Genomic DNA, 26,692 nt, shown 5'->3' on the forward strand with positions numbered 1-26,692 from the left:
CTCAAACTCTTTTACACTAATTCGCAGAAATAAGAGTGGAGATGGGAATATGACACGATGGAACTATGTAGATGAGAAATTATTTTTCTTTCGCTGGAGAAACAACTGGTAAGTGGCAACTTAAGTTCATTGTATGCCAAATTTCTCCTTCTGAAGATAGTAACTCAAAAAAATAGAAAATTTTGTTTGTGCAGGAAAAATGACACGATATGCAAAAGCAGTTTAGCTCATTTTGCAAGGATCAAACATCTATTGCAAACCATACAAGCTTCAGTTTTTTGCGTATCATCACAGGTTTTTCTGTGAACTGAATGCTAATCAATTCATTCCCATTTAGCATTAAAAACCACTATATCATGGTCTACAATTGTTCTAAGATCAATATAGAATTATCTTTAGAGTTCAGGTCTACTCATTTGCAGTAGGTCACATGGTCCCTTCTTTATTTTGGTTGAGCTTTATCTACCATAAATTTTTGTTATAGGATACTATAAGAGCGGCATTTACGCAACTATGTTAATAAGTTTAAGTTTATAGCTTTTGTCGTCATCAAATGGAGATAGTTAAACTTACTATAGGTACAGAAACATTTAACTGCACATGCTGAGTCAAGCTAGATAAAGCACTCTACGGTAGACATCTCTAGGAATAGTTTGGTTTTGCTTGATCAGTATTTTGATAACCATATTCTAGATATGGTAATCCTTTAGATTTAGAATATATGGAGAAGTTTCAGATTAATAGTTACAATTTAATGGATACTGATTCAACTTCAGCTAAAGACATGACCTTCTCTTCATCATTATTTGAAGAAGTGTACGGGGATGCTATTTCAGAAGAAAACTTTGGTATAGCTGTAGAAAATAGAGAAGACTTTGGTGGAATTTGCAAGGATTGAAGACTACTTTCCAACATCTCAACCACCTTTGTCATTGACGGTCTCTCTGACGGAATGGTTTGAATGCACCACAAGCCGACAATGGTCACCCTTTGAACTATCTCGTCTTCATGATTTGTTATATTCTCATGAACACTAGAGATCTTTCTAGATTCAAGGTACTCATAAATCAAATCTGGAAAATAGGTTTCACTGCTCTGAGATGTTCCCTTGGCACTGTTGTTTCTTCCTCCAAACATATCAAGAATCATCATTCCGTAACTATAGACGTCCGACTTGTTAGAAACCCCTCCGAAGCTTCTCATGAATACTTCTGGAGCTATGTACCCAGGAGTCCCTCTTGCACCAAAGAGTGATATTTTACTTTCTTTTCCCTTGCATAACTTTGCAAGACCAAAATCAGAGATTTTAGGACAAAAGTCCTCATCTAAAAGAATGTTATTAGGTTTTATGTCGAAATGCACAATCCTTGTATTACAACCACGATGCAAGTACTCTAAGCCTCTAGCGGTCCCAACTGCAATGTCATATAATGTTTTCCATTCCAAAAGTCCAGATCCCTGGCTATTGATGAACTTATCCAATGATCCATTAGGCATGTATTCATATATCAAAGCGCGTCTAGACCTCTCGTAGCAAAATCCTAAAAGGGTAACTATATTTACATGCGAAGTTCTACCGATAGCTGCAACTTCATTAATGAATTCCTCACCATCACCTGTGGACTTACTTCGAACTTTTACTGCTACGATGCGACCATCGGGCAACTTTCCTTTGTACACATCTCCAAACCCGCCTTGGCCTAACTTATGAATGAATGAGTTGGTCATTTTGTATATATCGGAATATGAAAACCGCATTGGCATGAGGGATTGATAACTCAAAATGAATTCTTCTATCTTTTCATCTTCTTTTCTAGTTGTCCTCGATTTCACTGCCTTGCCATTTGTAGGACTTCGTAGTTTGGCAAAACAATAGTAGATGATGAAAAGTAAAGTGACAGCTCCAACAGAGGCACCGATTCCTAGAATGAAACAAGAGACAGCTCAGAAATTCTCTTCTTTTATAGGTTATGCTACCAGAAATAGTGAATTACGTTTACAGCATAATGCATGCGCAGCAGCGCAGTTGTGTACCTATTCCAAGTTTCAGGCGAACATTGAAGTCTTTTCCTGCAAATATTAAGAAGAAACGTGAATGCTAGTAATATATTCTTAGTTGAAAATGTTTCCAAGTAATTAAATTAGTGCAAAATCTTCAAATGCTTGTTTTTGTTGAAGTAGCCTTAATGGGAGTCAAACTAACTATTTGTCGATCTGCCAATACAAAAGAGAGAAAAAAAAAATCAACATTCCATATTATATGAAAATTTTTCTTCTTTCTTTTTTGGGCTGCAATCAAAATATTGATTTGTGTCTAGTTGTCAAATAGTGAGTAATATAACTTACAACTTACTCCTCCGTCCCATAATTATAGATTTTTTTTGACATTTTTTTGGGTTACATATAGATTAAGAAATGTCATTAATGCGACTTATGTTTTTTTTAAGTTCCTAAAACGACCCGAACACTTATTGTTATTAGTAAATTTTAATTGACTAGAATAAAGGCATCCATTGGCTAATAATCACCCATGACCCCTAACTTTAAGGGCTACGGGCGCTAAACTCCTTGATGTTTAAAAACGGGCGCTAAACTCCCTGATCTTTGTGGCGGCGCTCACAAAACCCCCTTGAGACCAAAAATCGCCGATTTTTGTTAAAAAAGGGTGAAGTGACAGCGATTTACAAATGTCAGACCCAACAAATTCTGACTCCATGTCAGTCCATGTTAGATGTCAGGTGACACCTCACCAAAAACACCAAAAATTCTAAAATACCTCCAATAATACAATTAAAAAAAATTAAATATTAAAACGACCCAACCATTCAAATCAAATCCAAATAAACTTAACCAAACCACTTTACCCCTACCCTAACCGCCGGCCACCTGCCTCCGGCAACCGCCGCCCCCACGGCCGAAATATTCTCCGGCCGACCGTTTCCTCAGAACAGACCACCGGGTCTGTTCTTGAGTGAAGAATAGATCCGGATATGTTCTTCACTCTTGTGTTATTATTACTAATGACTTTAATCCTATAAAGTTATTATGTTGCCTATTAAAAAATTTAATTGGTACTCGAATTTTATAATTATAGATAATTTTAATTGAAAATATAAAGTAAAAATTAAAATAGTAGTTTAGTGAAATAGTTTACTTTATTTAAAATTTTATACAATTAAAAAAATAATTAAAATAGTAATCATTAAATAGTTAAAAGTAGTCTATTTTAATTGGTACTTTATAGAAATTTATTTTGTTTAGTACTCTAACTTATCTTAACATAGTAGTTTATTTTAGTTAGTACTCTAATTTTAATGATTATCTTAATATTTTTTAATTAATAATTAAATTTTATAAGTGAAAAGGACATTAACGTAAATATGCCTCCCCCGATCCGTGCTTTTATATATAGTATAGATAATGAAAAAATGTTTAAATTTAACTAATTTTTTTTAGTTGTGCATGTTAATTTTTTATATATATTTTTAAGATGAAGCGTATATAAATTATAAAAAATAAAAGCTATATTTTAGTTGAGAATGTATACCACGACGATAGATAATACTTTTTCAATTTTTAGTTTGAGTTAGATATATTAACAGCCATAAGTATTTAATGGGATATATATGAACCTAGTTCACATTGTGAACAAAATTAATAATCCATACAAGACTTGATGAATATAGTGAAGGCTTTTCAGCTCCATTTAAAGATGATGTGTAAATTTTTATATGAAAGATCTAGAGTGAAATAATTTTTCGAAAACAGATATCTACGAAGACTTAAGTAATCCGATGTAAATTCATGAACTAACAAGCTGGTTTAATTATTGTTTTCAGAAGGAAGCTATTCTGCTTGGCGACGACTGTGCTTGACGACTTTGGAGGCCACTGCCATAAATGAAACAGACCTAAAATTGGGTAGATGTTCTAAAAGAAACTTATCATGAATCTATTGATTCCTGCTGCTGCTTCTTCTTAAAACAAGGAGAAGAAAAGAAGAAAAAGACACACCTGGACTACTTCCTCCACAACTGAAGGGGTAAGGACGATCAGTGCAATAACAAGCAAATAAATTAGGATCATTCGAGTTCGAACCGCACTTCCCACCCGACAGTTCACACGTTCCACAAGTGCTATCATGATCTCCCTTATACACTAACCCAAAACCTTGCTCCAAAGCTATTTCCAAATTCGCCACACTTAAATCATTACGCCCCTCTAATGTCTCAACAGCTGATTTAGTCGCCGGAACAATCACCTAAGTCGCGCATGTTCCTAAGTAGCTATCTATAGCATTACCAAGCGAACTGAGGTCCCTCGTCGTATAAAAGCCTTTGCCTTCGTTTCCGGGTGTGTTACAAGTAAATTCAGTGGACAGCCCATCAATCGTCGGGAACCCAAATGTCTGATTGGAGCAATTGTAGTACAGATCTATGTTTCGAATTTCTGGACCGAAATCGAAATTGGTAGTGTCCAAGCTGGTATTTGCGAGACGGCTAGGACAAACGCCATCTATGTAATCTGTTCGAACAACCTGAAGATTCTTGGACTCGCCGCTTCCGATTTCAAGCACTTGGTAAGATAAATCGTCGGCGAAGGTAATTGTTGCTGTTTGGGCAGTGCAATTAAGTCTGAAGTTCGGATGGCCACAATATGAAGGTCGACTCGATCCCCAGAATGGATAGCCAATACCTGAAATGTTTCCGCACTGAAACGGTGCGCTGCAGTTCTGATATGATACTTTATTTAGAGGTTGTGCAGATGTTAGAGTCAGGTCAAACATAATTGTTGTGAGGATAAGAAGCAAAGACATAGTGCTGTAGAGAGTGGATTGGGTTTACAGGTAGAGAAAAAAGAGAGAGAGAGATGACATTTTACCAATAAGTTCAGACAAAGACTAGTCTAAGATGAGAAGCTGCCTTATAATTTACGATTTCAAATTTCTTAGTAGTCAAGTCAACTCTCAATTTTCCATTTTGTTAAAATTGCCAGAATGTTACTTAAATGACTTATTAATCAATCACCATCAACTTCTCATCTCCTACTTCTGATAGGTGGATTTGGTCATAGGTACTTTTAGACAAAGAAGGATGAATTTAATTAACTGTTACTATCTATTAAGCTAATGAACTATGAGAAAAACAAGTTAAAAAGAAATCGAGTCTAATACTATCAGAAGCTTCTGAACTGACACTTTTTTTCGTCACGAGACTGCTGCTTTTCGGCTTGAAATTATTATTTCACCACTCGAGAGACTACTCCAGTATCAACTACATAGAATTGGAATATCTTTCACATGAGCTGCTGTCAATTGACCACAGCTTTTTCATCCGAATTTTGTCAACTAAATAGAGTAAAACAAAGCCTCTGCTTCGATTTGAAGAATACTATTCTTACAGTTAGCCAGTCTTAACTTCTGCAGATTGCAACATACATTTATTGATGATAATGCAATGATAGTCTATCTGATGGAGTTGTTTGAATGTGCACCGATACCCTACTACGATCATTCTTCCTTTTTCTTGTTCTTGTTCTTCATCATCTGATTCAGAAAGACTAATTTATGATATAATATAACTCTTAAATGGAGTGGATTAATTGTATAAGTGTAAATTCAATCAAAAAAAAAAATTCCATCAATGTGATTTACTAGACTTTAACATAAGTTGACAGTGTTGTTTTCATTTTAATCTTCAATCTAAATGAAAAGGATAGTCTAGTCTGGCTATTTCTTGTTAGTTCGGTCTATTTCAGTAGTCTAATTCTCCGTAATGTCCGAGTGTCAGATTCGAAAAATACTCCATTAATGTGATTTACTAGACATTAACATAAGCTGACAGTGTTGTTTTCATTTTAATCTTCCATCTAAATGAAATTGATAGTCTAGTCTGGCTATTTCTTGCTAGTTCGGTCTAATTCAGCAGTCTAATTCTCCATAATGTCCTAGTGTCAGATTCAAAAAAATTAAAATTTGATAAATCTCAGTTAGAAGCTAAAAGGGAAAATTAGAGAAGGAACTCAAGATCCATGAATACAAGCTTCTTATTGTAAGAATCATCCTGCCATCCCTTTTAATCATGAAATTGGTTTATCATGGATTTTGTAGCTTCAAAGAAAGATAGAGAAGGCAGCTCGGGAGTTGTCTAAGTTGAATTCTGCCTGGGCACCAACCGAGCTGGATGCAGACTTGGAAATGATGACAGAAGAAGAGAGAGAATGCCTAAGAAAAATATGTTTGAAGATGCATCAGCTTTTTGCTTGGTAAGTAGCGCTTATTTATGAAATTTTCAATCAGTTTGATTTCTAACATTCCAGATATCTTCTTCTGTTAATCAAACCTGATTGATACGGCGTTTCTTTTACTCCTTGATGTTGATAGGAATAGTTTGGCCAACACTTTTGCTTGATCTGTATTTTAATAACCATATGCTAAATATGATAGTCCTTTAGATTTACAATATATGTAGAAGTTTCAGAATAACAGTTACAATTTAATTGATACTAATTCAACTTCAGCTAAAGACAAGACCTTCTCTTCATCATTATGTGAACAACTGTATGGTGATGATATTTCAGAAGAAAACTTTGGTATAGCTGTTGAAAATAGTGAAGGCTTTGGTGGAATTTGCAAGGATTGAAGATTACTTTCCAACATCTCAACCACCTTTGTCATTGATGGTCTCTCTGACGGAATGGTTTGGATGCACCACAAGCCGACAATGGTCACCTTTTGAACTATCTCGTCTTCATCATTTGTTATATTCTCATGAACACTAGAGATATTTCTAGATTCAAGATACTCATAAATCAAATCTGGAAAATAGGTTTCACCGTTCTGACATGTTCCATTGTCTCTGTTGTTTCTTCCTTCAAACATATCTAGAATCATCATTCCGTAACTATAGACGTCTGACTTGTTAGAAACCCCTCCGAAGCTTCTCATGAATACTTCTGGAGCTATGTACCCAGGAGTCCCTCTTGCACCAAAGAGAGATATTTTACTTTCTTTTCCCTTGCATAGCTTTGCAAGACCAAAATCAGATATTTTAGGACAAAAATCTTCATCTAAAAGAATGTTATGAGGTTTTATGTCGAAATGCACAATCCTCGTATTACAACCACGATGCAAGTACTCTAAACCTCTAGCAGCGCCGACTGCAATGTCATATAACGTTTTCCACTCTAAAAGTTTAGATCCCTGGCTATTTATAAACTTATCCAGTGATCCATTAGGCATGTATTCATATATCAAAGCACGTCTAGACCCCTCATAGCAAAATCCTAAAAGGGTAACAATATTTACATGTGAAGTTCTACCAATAGCTGCAACTTCATTAATGAATTCCTCACCATCACCTGTGGACTTATTTGGAACTTTTACTGCTACGATGCGACCATCTGGCAACTTCCCTTTGTACACATCTCCAAACCCGCCCTGGCCTAGCTTTTGAATGAATGAGTTGGTCATCTTGTATATATCTGAATACGAAAACCGCATTGGCATGAGAGACTGATAACTCAAAATGAATTCTTCTATCTTTTCATCTTCTTTGCTATTTGTCCTTCTTGACTTAATTGCCTTGTCATTCATAGGACTTCGTAGTTTGGCGAAACAATAGTAGATGATGAAAAGTAGAATTACAGCTGCAACAGAGGAACCGATTCCTAGAATGAAATAAAAGACAGCTCAGAGTTTATTTTCTTTTATAGGTTAAGCTACTAGAAATAGTGATTTACGTATGGGCAAATGTGTACCTATTCCGGCTTTCAGGGAAATATTGGAGTCTTCCCCTGCAAAAATTAAGAAGCAACTTTAAACGGGATTCAATCTAACTATTTGTCGATCTATAAAAATGTAAAAGAAATAAAAAAAAAACCTGAAATTTGAACATTTCAAATTATATGAAAGTTTTCTTTTTTGGCTGCAATCAAATTTTTTTTTTTTTTTTAGTAGTCAAATAATGAGTATCATAACACCAGGATAAGAAAAGAAGAAGACTTACCTGAACTACTTCCTGAGCTTCCTCCACAGCTGAAGGGATAAGGACGATCAGTGCAATAACAAGAAAATAAATTAGAATCAGTCAAGTTCGAACCGCACTTCCCACCCGACAATTCACATGTTCCACAAGTGCTATCATGATCTCCCTTATACACTAACCCAAAACCTTGCCCCAAAGCTATTACCAAATTCTCCGCATTTAAATTATTACTTTTCTCTAATCCCTCAACAGCTGATCTAGTCGCCGGAATGATCACCTTAGCCTCACATGTTCCTAAGTAGCTAGTTACTGCATTACCTTGGTCACCGAGGTCCCTCGTTGTATAGTAGCCTTTGCCTCCGTTTGCGGATCTGTTACAACTAAATTCATTGGAAAACCCTGTAATCTTCATCGGAAGCGGAACTGTCGAACTGCTGCAGCCGTAGTACACATCTATGTTTTGAATTTCTGGACCGAAACTGAAATTGGTAGTATTCAAAGTGGTGTTCGCGAGGCGGCTAGGACATATGTCGTCTATGTAATCTGTTCTAACAACCAGAAGATTCTTTGTCTCGCTTCCGATTTCAAGCACTTGGTAAGTCAATTCGTCGGCAAGAGCAATTGTTGCTGTTTGGGCGTTGCAAATAAGCTCGAAGTTCGGATGGCCGCAATATTCAGCTCGACCCGATCCCCAGAATGGATAGCCAATACCTGAAATGTTTCCGCACTGAAACAGTTCGCTGCAGTTCTGATATTGAGGGTGATTTTGCGCATAAGTGAAAGTTGGAGAATAAAAAAAGAAAACGGTTATGATTAAAAAGAGAGACAGAGAGGTTGGCAGGAGAATGAGGCTTTGTGGCATTTTGTTGGAATAAGGAACAACGGCATAGTGCAGTAGAGAGAAAGAACAAGAGAGAGACCGTTTAACCAGTAAGTTTTGCATACAGCTGACAAATTAATCTACAGCCATCAGGTTATTGAACGGTCACCACAAAGACTTGGTCTAAAGATTAGAAGCAGCCTCATGACTTCCATATGAAATTTCTTAACGGTTAGGTTAAGGTGAACTCTCAATTTCTATCTTAAAAGATAAATTTATGAGTGTCTAATAAAGTCACAAGTTTCTGAATCAAACACATTTTTCATCTCCAAACTGCAGCTTTCGGCTTCAACTTTATAATTTTCCACATCAGGGACGACGAACAGAGTGAAACATAACATACTTTTAATTTTTTTCCCATTCCGCTCGCATAAAATTATCGCTCGATTCGGACAAAATATAATTTGATTCCGAAAGTTAATATTACTCTTAAATGGAGTAGATTGAATGTAATACTTCTAAATCAAAAAAACTTAACTAATGTGATTTGCAAGACATTGACACAAGTTGACGTTGTTTATTGTATTATAAAGCTCTCTGTCTCAACCAAAAAAAAATTGAACTGAAAGTACTCTTAATTATTTTATTTGGACTGAAACAACTCTTAATTATTTAGATATTAAATATACGTAATTTTAAATTGTCTAGATACTATTAAATACTGATAAAGTCAAATTCGAAATTAATAATATCTAAGATGAAGAAAAAAAACATTGAAACAAATAAATCAAAGACTAAAACTAATAATCTTTATCAATGTCCTCATAAGCATGCAAGAACTGTTTGCGAACAACTTTTTCTTCTGCTTCTGTAAAATCATTCTCAATCCGAAGAAAGCTCCGCACATACTCCGGCGTCTCGTTCTTAATCCGATGAGCCAGCTCCATATTCAAAACGTCGAGCAAAAACCTGACATTAATATAATTAACCGCTACAATCATCTCCCTCAGGTCATCGTTGCTCAAATCCTTCACAAACTCCGCATTATATTCGTCCGCTTTAGCGTCTTTCAGATTAAGATAATGATCAATATAGGTTATCACCTGAGACAGAGTATGGGACGACACCTGAGGCAGAGGTATTGGCGTCGACGACGAACAGTCGTCGTCGTTGTCTTCGATAAAATGCTTGACGATCACCATCGTCGTGGCGACGGATTCTTTCACGGTGAATTGCTCGCCGTCGGAGGCCATGAGAGTGAATGTTTTCTGCTGGGAAGCCATTCGTCGATTGTTTTGTAGGAATTTGATTGTGATGATGAAGTAATAATTAGGGTTTGGTTTGGGTTTATTATATAGAGGGGTTTTAAAGCTTAGCGAGGTAAGAAGTATTTGTTTTCCTTGTTCAAAAAGGAAATAATTTGCTTTGGTTGTTGGATTGTGTTCTAATCCGAATAGGAAACAACAATTCTGCCAAATTTATACTTATCGCCATAATATTTACCTCCACTCTCAACTTCAATCCTAATACCTTCAAAACAACCAATTTTTCAAATTTTGCAATAGTAATTGAAATTTTATTTTTTTTATTACTCAAAAAAATGAAAAAGTATGCATATTTAACGTTAATTTGAAATAAAAGATATTGAATGTTCACTCTTGATAATTCTAAATAATATTATAAGAACTTTTAATAAATTAATAATAGTTAATGAATTTTTTAATTTTTATAAAAGTTCCATTTTTTTAATTTTTATGGGATGGATAGAGTATTATATATTAGCCATATGTTTTTGTATGCCCTTGAATTATAACAGATTGCTGACTTATACGCCTGAAGTTTTCATAATAACAATTTACACATCTAAATTTACTTTTTTTTTTTTACAATATTTAAACATTTTTGTCTTGGGCATCAATGCATCATCTTCTGTGTGCGCCACAAGTCTCAAGGAGATTAACTGATTAAGAATCCTTTAAAAAAAAAAAAGATTGCGTATGTGCCACGAATCTCTAGGAGATTGTAAATCCTTTCAAAAAGGCCAAACACATATTTGGGTCCCTGCACTATCACTCTTTTCCAACTTAAGTCCCTGAACTATAAAACGTTTAAAATAAATCCCTGCACTATTAAAAACATCTATTTTAAGTCCCTATCATTGTGCAAGTTAACGGAATGTGGATGACGTTAACAATTACAAATTAAAAATGCTATTTTGGTCTCTGCACTATCATTTTTTTTCCAAATGGAGTCCTTACACTATTAGAAACATCAATTGTAAATCCTTCTATCACATAATTTAAATAATATTAATAATAATTTTTATTTTCTTTTCTTTTTAATGTTATTAAATGTTTTTAGCATTTCCAAAACTAGAATCATCTCCAACTATTAATAAATTTTTTGCAATTAAATTTAAAATTTTGATTATTTAAAATTTATTAATTTAATTAAATAAAAATAATTTTTTTTATTTATACATTATACTATTAATTTTTTATTTTTATAAAAAAATTAAATATATTAAAACTGTTCATCTACCTCGCAATCTTCAAAATATCATATTTTTAAAAATATTTATTTTATTTAACTAAATTAATTTATTTTGAATTAGTTAATTTTGAGTAACTAAAAATTTAAGTTAGATTTGTAGTGCAAGGACTCAAATGGTAAAAAAATTATAGTGTAAGGACTCAAAATTTTAATTTCATAAATTTTAACTACAACCAATCTCAGAGTCAAGCGTTTGTATCTCACTCTCTAACGGAATGGCACGGAGGGACTTAAATCAGAGACTTTTGATATTGCAGGGACTTATTTTAAACGTTTTATAGTTTGGGGACTTAAGTTGGAAAAAAATAATAGTGTAGGGACCCAAATATGTGTTTGGCCTTTCAAAAACGATATTCTTTTGCTGAAAAAGGTTAAATAGGCCCATAAATTTGAATCATTGGATTAATTTAATTAAAATTTAACATGTTTAACAAATTAGTCTATAGTTTCTATTTCAAGCTACATAATTACTTTTAGGATAATAAAATTATCACTTTTAGATTAATTTTTATTATAATACATGATTATCACTCATTATTTATTAAAATTTAAAAGATTACATAGTGATCTTTTATTAATATCTTACTAATATGAAAATATATTTTATAAATTTATATAAGTTATTATGATTTTACATTACTAAAAAGACAATAATTAAAAAAATTATTTTGAAATCTTTAGAATATTTTTAACTTAATTTTATATTTTATATTTTCTCTGTAATTTTATTTTTTATTATTAAAATATTGTATATATTTTATTATGAATTATTTTATTAAATTGGATACTGTATTTTTTATGTACTTTGTTGAACTAGTAGAAAAAATTGAATTTATGATGTAATTGGAAATGATAAATATTAAAAAAAAGTTGTGAAAATAAATAAATTAAAAATATGAATATTTGACTTAATTTTACAAAAAAAATACAAATGCTATCAATTTGATCTTTTTAAAAGGTTAGGAGGATAAGAAGCCTTTCATCCACCACTTTCTCTAATTGTGTTTAGGCCAAATGCCTTAAAATAATCCCGACCTTGTAATCCTTCCCGTTTCGCATTATATCGTTTTAGTTGTACCTTGAAATATTAAAAAATGATAATTCTCCTTACCGTAAATAAACAATAATTCTCCATACCGTAAACAAAAACAACCATCACTCCCAATAATTTGCACTCTATCGTTTTAGATGAAGTCTTGTATAAAATTTATTGATTTAAATAAATTTCAATAGTTAAACAAGATAGAAAGTTATGAATTTCGAAAATCAACCATCATCCACAAATTTTATGTAAAATTACATTTTCTAAACGAAAAGGTCAAAAAAAATAATGAGTAATTGATTGCTATTATAAAATATTATTTTGAAACTATTCTATATTCATTAATTTTATATTTAATATCAATCACAATAAATTAAAATTTTACAAATTTCAAATGTATAAATTTTATTAAACATATGTTTCCCAAAATCCTCAATGGGTGTCATGGAATATTGTGATGTGCATATCTTTTTTATGATGAATCTATTATAATAAATAATAATGAAAATAATAATTTTATGAGATTAATACCCAGAAAAAAGAACAAACCTAAACATAAATAATGATTAAATTAAAAAAAAAAAAAAAACTTAAACTATAATCTAATCTTCATCAACGCCCTCATATGCCCATTCGTTTTCTTGGCGAAGTTGCTTTTCTTTTGCTTCTCTAAAATCACCTTTAATGTTAAAAAATTCTCGCACATACTCCACACTCTTGTTCTTGATCCGATCCGCCACTGCATCCTGCAGCATCCCTATCAAATGCTTCACGTTTAGATAATTAACAGCGCTTATCGCCATTAATAGCTCTCTATCGTTCAGCCGCTTCACAAATTTAGTACCATAGGCTTTGGTCTTTTCCCTGGAAACTTTCAAAGCTTTCAGGTCAGCAGATTTCGTCAGGTATTCGACTATCATGGCAAGCGCCTCGGATGATACCTCAGGAACCGGAACAATGGTCAGCGCCAAGGTCCCTGGATCAGAGATAGTATCGTCTAAAAGATTCTTGATCGTTTCCATCTCTTCTATGATTGATTTTTCGACCTCCACGAGTAGTTCGTCGGAGGTTTTGAGAGTGATGGTTGTTTTTCTTTTGTTGGATCCCATGGTTTTTTTTTGTTGAGAGGGAGAATTTGCAGAGTAGTTTGGTTTGAGACAGAAATAAAGAAGGTTGTTGGTTTTTTATGGAGAATTTATATTAGAGAGTTTTATAAGACGTGAAGTTATTGGGGAATTTGATTCATAAATGAATTTGTTTTCCTAATTACCTAACGTAAATATAATATTCCAATTCTCAATTAGTTTTTCTGAATATGTGAGAATTCCACAGCCAAGGAAATACCTGATTAGCAAACTTCCGAATATATAGAGAATATAAAAACAAGGCATATCCTACACTTATTTGATTTAATTAATGGCAATTTGCTCTCTCAACTTGTAAGCAAAGAGCAATAACACATAAATTAATTTTTTGAGCAAATTAGTTATGAACTTGACATTTATGGACAATTAACCCCTTTTGGACAAAAATATTATTCACAATCAAATTCAGATAATTTAACTCACAGACCTTTAAACCCACTTCTTCAATAAAAATATTATTCTGATTTAGATGCAGTTTGTTTATTTTGATATGAATTTTGAATATTTCATATTTAATCAATAAAACTGTATCATATAATTCACTATTTTTAAAATATATATATATATATATATATATATATATATATATATAATAAAAAAAGGCTTAATTGCACCAAAAATCACCAACTTTCGTTTTTGGTATTTAACGTAATTTTTTTTTCTTGGCATAAAAAATCATCAACTTTCATTTTTTGGCATATTCGTCCACATAACCGTTTCCTTTGAAAAATTAAGCGCAATACGACGCCGTTTTAGCACAAAATGACGCCGTTTCACATCCCGTAGATAAATATGCTAAAAAATGAAAGTTGGTGATTTTTTATGTCAAGAGAAAAAGATTATGTTAAATACCAAAAACACACAAAAGTTGGTGATTTTTGGTGCAATTAAACCTAAAAAAAACTACCTATGTTTTATTATCGTGCACTTATAAATCACAGCACAATATAGTGGCGTTTACTGAAGCTACAACTAAGCGTGAAACTATGTTAAATTAAGAACATTTTGGACAATTATTAGTGAAAATGCATCATTTTAATCTTCAGATGAGCATCGGTTTTTACAGATCCCCAACAGGAAAGGAGAAAAAGGGTAAAGTATTAAAATCACGATTTTGGCTTGATTTTTTAATTTATCTTCTAAAGATACATACAAATATGAGATTTATGTGGAAAATTACAGTCAAATCTAACAATTTGAACGAAATTCTTGTGTGTTACAAAAGCAAGGATGAAAATTAAATTACCTTCTCGGGCATTCCCATGCACATATTGTGTTGAAGACAGTCTTCTTGGTATAATCAGTCACCAGACCAACAACCCTTTTCTTCTCCTAAACCTATCCACACGGTCCATGCTCATCCTTGACTTTTCGGGTTTATTCGGCTTCTTAGACTTCTCAAGTCTACTGTCTAAACTGTTTCTAGAAATTTCAGGAAGGTCGGCGCCCAATTCAAAGGTATCCGATGTCCCACTCTCAGATACTTTGTTCTGTTTTTCTGCTTCGTCTGCAGTTCTTTTACCACCACCGGTGGCTGATTTTGATTTTCCTAGTGATAACACAAACTTCTTTAGATGTTTGATGAATTCAGGGTACAGCTCGAGATTGCAATGCCCGCCCCCACTTATCCACAGTGGTTCGTACTTCTCCTTGCAAAGTTCCCAAAGCTGTTTCCCATGGGAACAATCAACAACTTCATCTGCTGTTCCCTGGAGAGAAAAAGGAATAATATTGATAACAGTTCAGTCGCTAATCTCAGTCAAAATATAGTTATAACTAACATTTCCATTAACAAAATTGTCCAAAATGATTTGTGTATCTTACTGGCTACAGATTGAAGTGTAAGGACACCACATGCAGAGGTCACTCGTAAAATTCGCAGAAAATCAAATCAATACAAAGGAAGAGAGAGCAAACAATATTTTGGATCATAGATTATCTTATGTACAAGTTCATATTGATCCTATTCTTAAATGCATGGCAAATAGAGCTTGGGAAATCACAAGAGTTATATGTGAACAGAAAGATATGATGTGACAGATAAAGCAATGTAGGAACCACCTAGACCAAGCACTAAATGAAATTTCTTTCATAATTTTCTGAATATTACTTGATACCAAATTTCAAGTTGATTTCAATGCAATCGCACATATGTCGAAGGATTAATTATTTCATCCTCAAACAATGAATGTGATTCGGCACCCAGCAAAATTGCATTCCTAGTCAACTTACATTAAACATCTTTATCTATCAGATCATTCATGCCACAATACCCCACAACTTACTACAAAAAAATAGCACATATCCTATTGATTTGGAACACCGCTATATGCAGCAATAGGATAATCCCCCCAAAAAATCATAAATTTCTGCAAACTATGATGCCAAAATTATAACAAATTATGACGTGACAGAAAATTTTCTTCACAAATATGCTACTTTATAAAAGATTTTCTGCATCCATACTATAAAGATTATGCATATTTAACACAAGAACACAAAACAGTCAGGAAGGCTTCCTGCATTTAAATATTCATCGCAAAAGATCTGTCCCAAGGGACAAACAAAATAATGGACATTAGAAATGACAACATACTTACATGAATTACCAGAACAGGACAGTTCACCATTCCAATTTTGTCAATGTTCTGAAAAAAAAAAATCAGACGAGAATCAAAAGGGACTATGACTATCCAATAGAACCATCATCACAAATATTACCTTGTAAATATCAAACCAGTATGTCCTCTTGACTGGGTATAATACCCTCATTCCAGACAAGATTGGGCTGTGTAGAACCACACCTCGCAAGTTTGGTAATCGTGAAGCAAGATCAGCAGTGGGTCCACTGCCAACAGATTGGCCATAAAGTATTAATTGTTCATCTCTAACCCCGTACTGTTCTTTGAGGCAATTATATGCTGCATCTATATCCGCATATGTATTACATTCAGTTGGCTGGTTCAAAAATAGAAGTACTTCCTATGTCAGACCAACACCAGATAGAGTGATAATTAAACAAAGTTAATCATTATGCACAAGAAGCAACTCTGGAAGTTGTATAGCGGCACATAGTTGTGGGTGGATTTATCATGTCAAACTTCCCTATTTACATTGAAAATCAACATTGTACCAAATTTTCCGTGCACAACTCTTAACATCACGTGAAGTAAAAAAAATATTTTATGCAATTCATTCTACCAAAGTTTAAAATGCCAAAATCGTCAGATAAGTAAAGGCAGACAAACTAATTGAATCCATAATTTGAAATCAAAATGAAAATTGAAGTTCCAAAAATTATGGAACCTAAAGAGAATCATAAACAAAAATAAAATGAAAGAACTAATATGCTTCAAAACTTTAGGCAAATAAAAAAAAGTCATAAGAATTTCATGAAGATGATAATAAAAAAAGAACATGAATTCGGTAAAGCTAATAAAGCACGGAAAACGCTCTAATAACATCATGATTAACTTAATAGCGTACCTTTCCACTTGACTGTCCATAGCCAGAGTAATCATACCTAAACAAAAACATGAACAAAGGAGAAGAAATGAGCCCATAGCCAAACAAAGATGATGATCGTTTCAAATAGTTGATCCATTTCTGAGTGTGATCTATTTTTAATCTTGCAACAGTTTATATGTTTCTTTGTGACAGGCAGTGTCAATAAAGAGAAGACATATCATAAACACTAAAGAAACACACTTTTTGTCAAAAACAAAAAAAGAAACTACTAACAGTTTATTTCTTACCAATAGTGGTATATACAAAGGACTAGAAATAATGGTATTGCATTAAACATGACCAGTAAATGAATACCATACTATGCTTAAGCTTTAAGTATCAGAACACAACAACATAAACAATTGCCAGTCCGATTTAACTCCTACGAGTTTCTGGTTTATTTGGTCATTATGAAGCCAGTAACATATAACACAAAATATGCTGAACCGAAACTGTACCTTAGTCACATGTATTCAACACGCTCCTTAAGCTTAAATCAAAATGTATCAACAAAATTATCTACATAACTGCTCACTATAAACAACTGCCAGCTATTAAATCAGCTGAAACCTCTACAAAAATATAACGCTACAGTTTCGTGATCGAGAATAACTCCATCACAGCACATGATTGACCGCCAAACAATCAAAATACACAGATTCTGCAGAAAAAGTCTCGACTTCTCATCATCAAGGTTAACTTAGGGACCATACCAACAAACCAACAAATCGAAATATAGAGCAGCTAAACATCTCTCAGCATGTTCACAGCTTGTTCAAACATTACTTCATTAGTCATTCACGTGATTGACTGTCCAAACCACAATTCGAAGTTAGCTGGCAACCATGTGAGATGGGTTCAAAAACAAAACCTAATTCAATAGGAATCACTTCTAAAAATCAGGACTCCAAAGAAACTCGACACTAATTTAAGTTACTAAATTAAGCAAACGATAAACAATTTCAAAACAACAAAAATGAACTAAAAACAAAAATGAAAACGAAAAAATCAAATCAAAACTTAAAAAAGTTCATAGTTCATACATACCCCAAGAGATTAATACGGAGTCGTTTACTCAATTCAACAAAAAGCTCAAACATTTGACCTAAATCAGCTGCATTTCCATGAGAATAAAGCAGAGTAGCCGTTGCTCTCGCATGCTTTATATGTACCGCTACTATTTCATTTCCTTTTCTAGTCCTAAGCTTCAACACATCCACGTCATCAATTCTCGGCAGTTCCGGAATAACCAGCTGCACGCCGTCGGCTACTACAGTGTAAGAAGGCGGATTAGGCGGGAAAAAAGCGAACTTTGCGGCGATTGACGACGTAACTCCGCCCATCTTTTGCTACTTATCATCAAAAGCTTTGTATTCATAAAAAAATTAAAATCAATAAATAATAGTTAAGAAAAGTACAGATCTTTTTGTAAGATATAAAGATAGAAGAGAAAGTGGATGCTAAAGTGGAAAAAGAGAGAGAAAAAAGATTTAAAAAAGAAGAAGAAAGTGAGGAGGAGGCGCGTGAAGTAAAATAAGGCGGCGCGTGGGGTGAATGTTGAAAGGATAAGCGTGTCAAAGAAATGACATGTTGTTGAACGTTTTATGCTATGGGACTTAGAAAATGAGGTGTTTTTACTTGTCGTTTTGAAATTTTTATCGAGGCCTGAGAGTGACTTCAGATTGTAAATTGAAATTTTGAAAAGCAAAACGACATTGTGGTTTGCCGTTATTGGAAGAGTATAATTAGAGTAGTGAGCATCAAACTGTACAGAAACCTAACAATCTAACACTAACGTGTTTTGGTGAGTATGGAAGATGGGACCCATTTACTGTCTCTTTGTCTTGTATGTGGGCCTTGTAAGGAAAGGAAACTGACGTGTAACATTTTAGTGTGGTGATGTGTCGCTTGAATTTTCCTTTTATTTATGGTATTATCGATTTAAATTTAAATGAAAAAAATGGTTAAACTGTAGGAAAATTATGAAAAATTATTTTTTAAATTAGCGACGGATTCAAATCCGTCACTAGTTTTTAAAAATTTCCGTCGCTAATTTTTTTTCTCTGTCGCTACAAAAATTTGCGACAAATTACTGAGCGACGTACTGATTCTATCGCTAAACGTACTTAGCGACGAATTTTGGCTATTTAGCGACGGATTTTTAATTCTAGTAGTGAATCCTCACAGGGAAATTAGCTATTCATTGCCACAAATGAAGCAATCACAAAAGAGATAGATGAAGGCATAATAAAAACTCAAAATCAAATATAGTAATTATTAAGTACTCAATGTTGATGAATCCACAGCATGTTCGGGGTGATGTTGGGTTGAATGGATAAAAATTTCAGTAACAAAAATATTCAGATAGTTCAGTGCTCTCTTAATTCTAATACCTAATGAATTTCCAAAGCAATACGGTACTTTATCAAAATTCAATACTTTAACAACGCAATAAAATGATAATAACTTGAATACACATAAACTTTTTGGTAAAATGGACATATATCCACAATTTTAGTAGTTTTACCAAATATACAATAACTTTTAAATCTTGCCAGTTTGATTCATCATTTTTTCGTTATTTGTCGAATATCCCATAACTTGTTTTGAGCTGATGTGGTGCAATATTATTTGTCTACATGTACAGAAATTTATTTACGCGGCTTATATAATCTCGCGCCATGCAGTTGCAAATGATTCGTGGGTATATTTGACAAAGATTTGAAAGATTTTTGATCAAACTGACAAGATTATAGACCGTGGTATATTAGGCAAAAACGTTAAAGTTTTGATTAATAAATAAGTTCATTTTGCCAAAAAAATTAACATTCTAAAAAATAAAAATAAATTAATTTCACCCGCACAATACCTAGTGACATGATATAAAAGAGGGTCACAGAATATGGTCAGTAGAGAGGAAACTAAAGATGAGAAAATCTCTAACTTCACCTTGATAATAAAACACTTTCCTCAACAGACCTTCATTTACAAATCCAAGTTTCTGTAGCAACCTTTGAGATCTGCCATTGTCCACCAAAGTATAAGCTTCCACTCTGGCCAACTTAGGAAAATCTTGAAACACTCTACACAGACCCTTCTTCACTGCAACTGTTGCGATCCCTTGTCCCCAATACTCTGCACCCACTGCATATCCCACGTTTGCTTTGTATTTGTCGTAGGGAAGTGTTCCTTGCCAAAAGGCGACGTATCCGATCGAACGGTCATCCAAACATATGGAATAATGCCATGGATTGGGTATGGCTACTTTTTCAAGATGTGCTAATGCTTCTTCCCTTGAGCTAATGGCGTCCCATCTTGTATTCTTTGCCACCCTCTCGTCCCCGAACCACTTCAAGAGATCGTCCGCATCGGACAGCTTGAACGGGCGGAGTGAAATTCTTGATGCATCCATAGAAACTAGAGCAATTTTATTAGCCTTTAAGTGGAGTTTATAAGAGTAATGAAACCAAAGTACTACAACCACAAATGTGACAAATGTGGATAGGTTGCTTATCGGAATAACACATAATGTGACAACACAATGCAACTTTGATCTTCATATTTTATTACAAGTTTTATTTTTATTATTTAGAATTTTTATTTTTATTTTTTCAAATGATATAGTCTATTAATATTTTATTATGAATACAAAATTAAATTAATTAAAATTAACTCGTTTACCAATTATAAAATTTAAATTATATTATATTTTAATAGTTTAAAAGTTGTTAATGTAACAATTATATACAAAATTTTAATAATTATAAAAATACTCATACCACCATTATATAAAATATATAGATATGAAATATATCTTTATTTAAAATAATATAGACTTTTTATGAAATTTTTAAAAAACAAAACTTAATATTTTATTTAACTAATTTTATAATAAAATGAAATGCAAGGTCTTTTAGATAACATAAGTAAATTTTTATTATGTAAATTTTTTTTCCTAGTTGAAAATAATTTATAATTTTATAAAAAAAATTCAGAAAGAAAATAATTTACTTAATATGATAAATAAATAAAGTACAAATTAAAATACAATTCATCAAAAATAAATTAAAATATAATTTGTAGCACTACAATATCTAAATAATAAAAGAATTAATGACATAAAAATTCACAAAATTTACATCTTTTGTCATTTTAATCACGTTGTTTAAAAATCGTCATTTTCATACCAACTATATATTAATTTTTGGCTTAATTACTTAAAAACCACCCACCTTGTAACTTTTTTTCATTTATACCATGACTTAGGAAAATTTTCAATTGTACCATATTTTTGATTTTTATGTTTCATCTCTACCCTAATGAGTTGAATTGACCTATTTTTTTTGAAAAAAAAATTAAATTAGTCCTTCATTTTTAACCTATATTCTAATAAAACGTTAATGTTAATCATTTATGTATCTTATTTTTAATATTTTCATCTTTAACTTAATTAAATTATCAAAAAAAATGCTCTTGTGGTACAAACGAAATATAAAAATCGAAAATAGGGTACAATTGAAAATTTTCCTAGGTCGTGGTATAAATGAAAAAAAGTTATAAGGTGAGTGGTTTTTAAGTAATTAGGCCTTAATTTTTTTCAAATTTATACATCGAGTATCGTTGAATTGGCAATCAGATAGTAACATATTAGAACGAATCAAATAATGACATATCATCAATTTTCATCTTCTCGCTATTAGAATTCATATTAGAGTGATTTCTGGATTGATTATTTTAAACGCTCACGCTTTATCAGAAACTTTAATGGAAGCTTTCGTTGTGCAGATTTTAAAAATCCCAAGTCAATGTCAAAATATCTATATTCGTGCCTTCACTGTTAAGCCTCATGTTATGGTGATGGGATTTCCTAAAACGGAGAGGATAATGAAGGCACTCTATACAAAGGAAGGAACTGCACCTTTGGCCTAAGTTTCAGGTGAGTAGGATTGAGTAATTAGTATATGATGGGAATACAAAAGGCAATTATTGAAGTTATGGACGCCTGTTTGAAAGAAATGAGGAAAACTAGCAAGGTTGATGTTGAAGATTTGTTGATTTTTATGAACTTTCTTGCTTGTTTTTTTTAGCCCACGTTAAAATTACATATTTAGGGCATCTCCAATAGCTAAGAAGCACGGAAACTTCGACAAAGTTGCGTTTCCCGTTTCAGAAACGTTTCGGAAACCGGAAACTCTTGGACACCCATACGAAACGTTTCGGGCCGTTTCTGTAAATAATAAAAATTAAAATTTGTAAAAAATTTAAAATTATTAGCCACAAATAAAAAAATCTAACTAGTTACCCACAAATTTTACATTCGCATTGCCCACAATACATCAAATATATTTATTTGTGTTGAATTATATTATATTTTTTATATATTTATAAAATTTAAAATATTTAGTATATTAAAATGAATTATTTTGATAATTATCATAATATTTAAATAATATTTTTATAAATATATCCCTACATTTTTATTATTTACACGTTTCCCCCACGTTTCGTGTCCTTCATTTTGAAAAACTTTCGTTTCTCCGTGTCCGTTTCGTATCGTTTCCGTTTCCCGTTTCCGTTTCCGTGCTACTTAGTCCAATAGTTTAAAATAAAATAGTGTGAATTTCACAGATAATAAATTTTGAAAGTCACTGAATTTTGTGTGTAATGAGAAAAATTCTTGAAAGGGTGTTAAAGTTTTATTGCATTATAATTTTGAATAAATTGTGAAAATTGCTACTCATTTTTTTGACTTGTAAAGATTTATTTGTGAATTGCATTTACGTTTTACTACATTTTGATTCGAAAGAGTAAGACTGAATAATTTAATCGTGGATAAATATATAATCAGAGGAGTTGATAAAAAAATTGGACATGCTTGATGTTTTTAATGAATACTTAAGAACAAACATTGTTCCAGTTAGAGACGGCAAATGGGTGGGTTTAGATCGGGTTTAAATAGGTAGAGTCATAAATGGGTAATCTATCTATTTTATAACCTGTTTTAATTTTATATGGATACTCATACCTTTATAACCTTGTATGACCCCAACCCACCCATTAACACTATAATAGTTAAAATTCAATTAACAATTCCAATAATTTCGCTCAACTTCGTTCCACGTCGGATAATTAATAAAATTTAAAATAGATTCTATAGGAATATTAATTATTAGAGAGATTTTTCTAAAAAAATATATAACAATTGATGATTTATTTGGGGCAGCACTAACCTTAATTTATAAAGTGGAAGTTGAAATACCATCAAATTATGATTTATTTGGAGGATAGTTAGGTAGCTTTTCTATGACGATCGAAATTGACTCAATTTTTAGAGCGGAGCTCGGAGGTGTTTTATACAGTCTTCAAATGAGTTGGAACCTTGGAGTTCATCGGTTATTCTAGAGATTGATAATAAGCTATCGTGTGACAAGATCAACAATGATTCAGATGTGAGTCACTTCTCAAACCTTTTATCAGCTTTTCGAGCTCTTATTGCTAAATACTGAGAGTTTCGAGTTTGCCATATTACAAGAAAGCTAATTTTGCAGCAGACCATCTCGCTTCTTTTAGTGACGAGAACATGATTGGGTTCATTACTTGTGACAACCCTTCGACCATCTTACTTTAGAGGTTGTTTCACGGTTTTCATCATTCCGTATAGTCGTAGCGTGTAGTTCTTTAATTGTGCTTTACCTCGTCTTCTTGTAACAAAAAAAAATAGTATATAGTACCAGCATAACATACACTCTAAAAAACAAAATTACAATCAACTTTCTAGTTATTAGTGATCTCTAATGTTTTCATTGGCCAGTGAAAGATCATGAGTTCAAATTCCGCGTTTGTTACTTTATTAACTGCTAAATTTAACATCCGAGACTCTAGTAGTCCGAACCTCTTCTTCTGTTCATTTGCAGAAAAGTTTGATCTATAACTCCTTTGTCTTTCTTACACATCGAAACATTATTTTAAAAATACTTCTTCGAATTAAGGAAACAAAGAAACTTATATTTTCGCCTAAGAAACAAAAGCTATTGCTTCCAATTTCTGTAATCCGAAAACAATTATATAATGAATTTATTCAATCTAATATGTTCCAAGTTTGTAAAACAAAGAGAAAACACAAGACACAACGCTTTTGGCATTTTCCATCAAAAATACAACTCATAAAAATAATAATCCTATAACACACAATTATAGAACATCCATCACTGACCACCAACACATGGAATCTATTCTGTGGACACAACTTTATACTAAAATAAAGGCTTAATTCCTTAAAAAACCCCCACCTTGCATTTTTTTTTCGTTTATACCCTGACCTTGTAAAAACACCATTTGTACCCAATTTTGAGTTTTTATGTTTCATCTCTACCCAAAAGCATTAAATTGTACTCTTTTCATTTGAAAAAAAGTTTAAAACAATCCTTCATTTTTAACTTATATACTAATTAGATATTAATATTATTAATAATACAAAAACACCATCTTTTTCAAAAAATTAAAAAATAATAATAATTTTTTTAATTTTTTTAAAAAATATTTCGAGTTTTTTTTAATTTTTTTTAAAAATATTTCCGACAAAAAATTAAAAATAATAATAATTTTTTTTAATTTTTTATTATTTTATCAAATTAAAAAAAATTAATTAATTATTTGGATATATTTGATTATTTTTTAAGTTTAAGGATTTATTTGTATATTTTAAAATAGAAAAAAATATGTTTTAAACTCTTTTCCAAATGGAAAAAGTACAATTTAATACTTTTGGGTAGAGATGAAACATAAAAATCCAAAATTGGGTACAAATGATGTTTTTACAAGGTCAGGGTATAAACGAAGAAAAAGTGCAAGGTGGGGTTTTTTTAAGGAATTAAGCCTAAAATAAATTAACTCTCTCATATGATATCTCTGTCCTCATTTTGTCCTACATCATCTATAACATCTTCAATTCTTATACCCCACCCACACCATTTAATTTATCAGATTAAATAAGTATTCCATCAATTCAAATTAATCTCCACAAATATATTACTATAACAAAAAGCACATTCTTGGTCTTTCTTATCGGCAATCATCTCCTTGGCTTCATTGCTTATCGAGAAATAAAAAAATTCAAATATAAGCCAACTAAATAAAATTTCCTAAATTAATCATCATTAGACGTTAAAGTACGCCTGCTTTCACTTCAAAATCTAGCATTTGCGCTAAATTGCGCTCTATGCACACTACGCCCCAACTTTCGGCCGTTTTGTTTACTGATACATGCTTATGTTAGCAATAGTAACGTCTGGCGCAAGTTAGCTAGACTCAAAAAATCTTTTCCACTCCGAGTTTATCGAAAATATTTTTTAAATTAAATAACTAATCAAAACAAAAATCTATGAACAGAAAAAAAGGAAATTAATCCTTAATTTAGCAAAAAATGGAAATTATTTTCAATTTATCCAGCATAAAAAAATTACTCAGGAATCGTTACCAGCACCGGTCGCCATGCTCTTCTCAATAATCTATACCTTAACGTACCAGACAATGGTCTCAATCCGCCGCCGACGCGTCTAGAAGCGAATCTACCTCTAAAACCACCGCCAACGCTGCCGCCTCCGCCATTATCTACAACCGGTAACGAATCTAAATTTCCATCATCATCTTGGCTGTTATTACTCCTATTATTGTTCTCTTTATCTTCTAACGGCGGCGACGATACAAACAAATCTTTTAATTTTCTCCGAACTCTTTTCTTTTCCGGCGGATCTTTCTTGAGATCAGATTGGCGGTGATCGTCGCGGCGAGGGAGGCGGGAGCGATTGTATTGATGATCGGGAGTGCGAGAGAGGAGCATACGGAGAGTCTTGCGGCGGCGGAGATGGATGACTGGACTAGTGGTTGGACTGTGAGTTGGGGTTCCGGAGACCACTGCACATTGAGATGCTAAAACCTTGAATTTGTGGAGTGATGACATTTTGAAATCAATTTGTTGGAATTGGAAGCATTGGATTAGAAGTGAGATCTGAGAGAAGGAAATGAAGGGCTGGTGATGGATTGAATAGAATTTTGGAATATTGAAGGGATGGGTGTGAGTGAGTGTCTATATTGGAGTGGGAGGTTCTGTTATTAGGTGTTTTATGTGCGCTTTACATTTGGCAGACTCTGACTGTTTTGGAACTTATGCTTCTTGCTGGATCGAATGTGATTTTTCTTTGGGTTTAAACTTAAGGATAATAATTGCATTTTTATTTTATTACATTTTGGACTGTTAATGAAAAATTAAAAAATAATTCAAATGATACGTGTTTTGATAAAATTCTGCTAAAAATTTCCCTTTCCAATGATAAAAATGTAAAAAAATGACATTATGGGGTATGGTTTAATGCTATCCAATCAAGTAGAATTGGTATGAATCTAATTTAACATTATAGTTTGTAATTTAATTCGGTTTGAAAAATAAAAGATTTGGTTCATTTTTAGTCTAAACCAATCTGAAGCGAAAAATAAGTCGAATTGTTTGGTTTTGTCCGATTTGAGTTGAAGTATAATTCACTAGTACGAAGGAGCAAGGGGGAGTATAAACTCGATTCAATTTGATTGTGAAAAGAACTAGATTTTCATCTCATAAATTCAAACGTAGAAATTTTCAAAACCAC

The 26,692-nt window shown here is 32.5% G+C and overlaps 7 protein-coding genes and 1 pseudogene across 8 annotated transcripts; 1 reads left to right on the forward strand and 7 right to left on the reverse strand.

The window, feature by feature from the left end:
- Positions 1 to 28: 28 nt before the first annotated feature.
- Positions 29 to 6,843, forward strand: LOC130015449 (uncharacterized). Of its 2 annotated transcripts, none has more exons than XM_056105619.1 (4): positions 29 to 108; positions 195 to 294; positions 6,109 to 6,263; positions 6,519 to 6,843. In XM_056105619.1, the coding sequence occupies exons 1-4, from the start codon at positions 50 to 52 to the stop codon at positions 6,520 to 6,522; spliced, it is 318 nt and encodes a 105-aa protein (XP_055961594.1). In that variant the 5' UTR covers positions 29 to 49; the 3' UTR covers positions 6,523 to 6,843. The 2 variants fall into 2 exon arrangements, with proteins under 2 accessions (XP_055961594.1, XP_055961595.1); XM_056105620.1 differs by having other exon boundaries at positions 6,579 to 6,843.
- Positions 517 to 4,922, reverse strand: LOC126678575 (LEAF RUST 10 DISEASE-RESISTANCE LOCUS RECEPTOR-LIKE PROTEIN KINASE-like 2.1; annotated as a pseudogene).
- On the reverse strand, positions 6,388 to 9,250 carry LOC126677024 (LEAF RUST 10 DISEASE-RESISTANCE LOCUS RECEPTOR-LIKE PROTEIN KINASE-like 2.1). Its single transcript, XM_050371448.1, has 3 exons — positions 8,006 to 9,250; positions 7,758 to 7,793; positions 6,388 to 7,667 (listed from the first exon to the last, which is right to left on the reverse strand). Exons 1-3 carry the CDS (start codon positions 8,925 to 8,927, stop codon positions 6,487 to 6,489), a joined length of 2,139 nt encoding a protein of 712 aa, XP_050227405.1. The 5' UTR covers positions 8,928 to 9,250; the 3' UTR covers positions 6,388 to 6,486.
- A 354-nt stretch (positions 9,251 to 9,604) lies between these two features.
- LOC126678577 (SKP1-like protein 14) lies at positions 9,605 to 10,087 on the reverse strand. Its single transcript, XM_050373471.1, has one exon. It carries the CDS (start codon positions 10,085 to 10,087, stop codon positions 9,605 to 9,607), a length of 483 nt encoding a protein of 160 aa, XP_050229428.1.
- A 2,681-nt stretch (positions 10,088 to 12,768) lies between these two features.
- LOC126677029 (SKP1-like protein 1A) lies at positions 12,769 to 14,053 on the reverse strand. The gene has a single exon (XM_050371455.2). The coding sequence runs from the start codon at positions 13,506 to 13,508 to the stop codon at positions 13,002 to 13,004; it is 507 nt and encodes a 168-aa protein (XP_050227412.1). The 5' UTR covers positions 13,509 to 14,053; the 3' UTR covers positions 12,769 to 13,001.
- Positions 14,054 to 14,644: 591 nt separating this feature from the next.
- LOC126677028 (uncharacterized) lies at positions 14,645 to 18,804 on the reverse strand. The gene is made up of 5 exons (XM_050371454.2): positions 18,099 to 18,804; positions 17,031 to 17,067; positions 16,266 to 16,502; positions 16,145 to 16,192; positions 14,645 to 15,253 (listed from the first exon to the last, which is right to left on the reverse strand). Exons 1-5 carry the CDS (start codon positions 18,392 to 18,394, stop codon positions 14,849 to 14,851), a joined length of 1,023 nt encoding a protein of 340 aa, XP_050227411.1. The 5' UTR covers positions 18,395 to 18,804; the 3' UTR covers positions 14,645 to 14,848.
- Positions 18,805 to 19,837: 1,033 nt separating this feature from the next.
- Positions 19,838 to 20,569, reverse strand: LOC126678578 (uncharacterized). The gene has a single exon (XM_050373472.2). It carries the CDS (start codon positions 20,461 to 20,463, stop codon positions 19,945 to 19,947), a length of 519 nt encoding a protein of 172 aa, XP_050229429.2. The 5' UTR covers positions 20,464 to 20,569; the 3' UTR covers positions 19,838 to 19,944.
- A 4,813-nt stretch (positions 20,570 to 25,382) lies between these two features.
- On the reverse strand, positions 25,383 to 26,239 carry LOC126677030 (uncharacterized). Its single transcript, XM_050371457.2, has one exon. The coding sequence runs from the start codon at positions 26,008 to 26,010 to the stop codon at positions 25,510 to 25,512; it is 501 nt and encodes a 166-aa protein (XP_050227414.1). The 5' UTR covers positions 26,011 to 26,239; the 3' UTR covers positions 25,383 to 25,509.
- Between the last annotated feature and the right edge of the window lie 453 nt (positions 26,240 to 26,692).

Source organism: Mercurialis annua, linkage group LG4, assembly GCF_937616625.2.
Source record: "Mercurialis annua linkage group LG4, ddMerAnnu1.2, whole genome shotgun sequence".
Taxonomy (NCBI): domain Eukaryota; kingdom Viridiplantae; phylum Streptophyta; class Magnoliopsida; order Malpighiales; family Euphorbiaceae; genus Mercurialis; species Mercurialis annua.